General features: G+C 31.3%; 1 protein-coding gene across 2 annotated transcripts; it reads right to left on the reverse strand.

The window, feature by feature from the left end:
• Nucleotides 1–865: 865 nt before the first annotated feature.
• Nucleotides 866–2,374, reverse strand: LOC103516947 (ubiquitin-like protein 5). Of its 2 annotated transcripts, none has more exons than XM_008481940.3 (2): nt 2,193–2,374; nt 866–1,328 (listed from the first exon to the last, which is right to left on the reverse strand). In XM_008481940.3, the coding sequence occupies exons 1-2, from the start codon at nt 2,221–2,223 to the stop codon at nt 1,138–1,140; spliced, it is 222 nt and encodes a 73-aa protein (XP_008480162.1). In that variant the 5' UTR covers nt 2,224–2,374; the 3' UTR covers nt 866–1,137. The 2 variants fall into 2 exon arrangements, with proteins under 2 accessions (XP_008480162.1, XP_008480160.1); XM_008481938.2 differs by lacking the exon at nt 866–1,328 and adding an exon at nt 1,541–2,032.
• Between the last annotated feature and the right edge of the window lie 277 nt (nt 2,375–2,651).

Here is a 2,651-nt window from a genome sequence, read left to right on the forward strand (position 1 = left end):
ATTTTGAATTTGGACGAATCATATTGAAATATGGAATTGTAAATACTTTTCCATACTTTGGTGATTTAGGGCACAGGACCAAGGTTGGTGTATCTGTATGATACTATTATTTGCTTGTCTACGGAAAGGAATAAAATAAATTCAAATGATAACTAATAGTGTAGGTACTTAATATTTATAGTAATTTTTATTTTAAATCAATATTAGTTAAATTGGTATAAGAAACCCATGTATTCTATGTGTTGGTGTATCTGTATGATACTATTATTTGCTTGTCTACGGAAAGGAATAAAATAAATTCAAATGATAACTAATAGTGTAGGTACTTAGTATTTATAGTAATTTTTATTTTAAATAAATATTAATTAAATTGGTATAAGAAACCCATGTATTCTATGTAAAGTACATAGGTATTATCTAGCTTCCTTTTCAGTGTCTGAGAATGGTTGCCAAAAGCTTAAAATCTGATTTTTAATAATGAACTAACTCTACTTGGGAATTATATGAAAATTATTAAAAAATCAGAAAAATATTCAGGAAAGAAAAAAGTCAATAGGTACAGTATGGTATTCTTTTTTCAGCAAACTTATAAAAAACCATGTAAAAATTACCTTGGTTTTTGGTTTAGACCCCATGACTAGGGACTCAAATCAAGTCTATTGTGCTTTGTATAAAACTTATTTTTTTGTCTTCTTCATTTCTTTGATTAGCTTGTATTTTGTTATTCAGGAAAGAAAAAAGTCAATAGGTACAGTATGGTATTCTTTTTTTAGCAAACTTATAAAAAACCATGTAAAAATTACCTTGGTTTAGACCCCATGACTAGGGACTCAAATCAAGTCTATTGTGCTTTGTATAAACCTTATTTTTTTGTCTTCTTCATTTTCTTTGATTAGCTTGTATTTTGTTTTAATTGTTTTATGAACACCTTTCATCACACTCATATTGTGTGTCTTTTTCATAAGGAATCTCTCCCAACTTTCATAATCTCAATTGCATAATATATTTTAGAGCAAGCCATTAAAAAACATTTATTCACAAAATGTTAGCCAACATTTTTTTATGTACAAAATCACACCCTTCTCTCATCTTTGTCCACATAATATCAATAAACACTTCCTCGTTCATCGTAATCTTTCACTGGTAGTAAAGTTCCAAGTTCATTCCGTCATGTATCTCATAGTCCATTATTCTGATGTGATCCTTGAATATTGTGTACCATTTCTTCAGCACGATTTTTTCCCATCGTGTTCCGGTTTGTGCAGCTATCAGCTTTTTCAGATCTCCGATTGTGTCATCTGGGTTGCATTTCACTCGGACTTTCTTTCCTGCAAGAACAAAAAATATGTATCAAGATTTGGTTTTAAGATATTTGGTACCGTTCAGAAATGGAAAACTGTTACAAAAAGGAGCTGTCACAAATAAGCAGTGATCAGTGTTGTTATAGTGTTAGGTTAAACACAAAAAGGAGCTTTCTTTTTCATTGTTTTTGCTTTCCGTATCCGTTTCCGTACGTCAGTTTTGTAGACCTTATTAAAAATATTCTGAAAAAAGTTTTGTTTATTTTACATTATTTGTGGTTGATCTAATATAAATTTGAAAAACACCTTCGTTCTCTATTGTTTTATGAACACCTTTCATTACACTCATATTGTGTGTCTTTTCCATAAGGAATCTCTCCCAACTTTCATCATCTCAATTGCATAATATATTTTAGAGCAAGCCATTAAAAATATTTATTCACAAAATGTTAGCCAACATTTTTTATGTACAAAATCACACCCTTCTCTCATCTTTGTCCACATAATATCAATAAACACTTCCTCGTTCATCGTAATCTTTCACTGGTAGTAAAGTTCCAAGTTCATTCCGTCATGAATCTCGTAGTCCATTATTCTGATGTGATCCTTGAATATTGTGTACCATTTCTTCAGCACAATTTTCTCCCATCGTGTTCCGGTTTGTGCAGCTATCAGCTTTTTCAGATCTCCGATAGTGTCATCTGGGTTGCATTTCACTCGAACTTTCTTTCCTGCAAGAACAATTAATGTGTATCAAGAGTTGGGTTTTAAAAGATCTGACCTACCTCAGTTTTGCAGATTTTAGCATGATGGTGATATAATCAAGTAAAGTTTCAAAAGAAATTAGAAAAGTATGTAGAATGAAAGTTGTTGTTTTTTTTTTTTACTCACCAAGTCTGTCATTGCAAGTGATTTCAATCATTGTGGAATCTTCTACAAACAACTCAAAGTTATGAAATTGAACAGAACTGTTTAAAAATCACCTAGATTTACGCTTTTAAGAGCTTTTTCCAAGAACTTCCTGGCAAAATCTCATAAAAATCTGCTTCACTTTTGACTTTTTGTTCAAACAGTTCAAACACCAACGAAATTTAAAATTTGCCGCCTTGAAAAAGTGATTTTTGTGCTCGTTGTATATTTCAAGTCGTGTTCACACGATGCACATCGTGTAATTTTTACACACGATGCATATCACGCGGGGCCCGTTGACTTCCTTTTTACTTTTTTTATTACCTACTTTTTTTGTTTCTTGGTTCCGTTTAACGAGCTATTTTATTGCTTGATTTTAAGCTCAACTTCATTTTTCAACTTATCTTTAATGGTTTTCCTAATGCTTTTCTCGCCCCTTCT

The sequence above is a fragment of the Diaphorina citri genome, unplaced genomic scaffold (genome assembly GCF_000475195.1).
Source record: "Diaphorina citri unplaced genomic scaffold, Diaci psyllid genome assembly version 1.1 scaffold1708, whole genome shotgun sequence".
NCBI lineage: Eukaryota > Metazoa > Arthropoda > Insecta > Hemiptera > Psyllidae > Diaphorina > Diaphorina citri.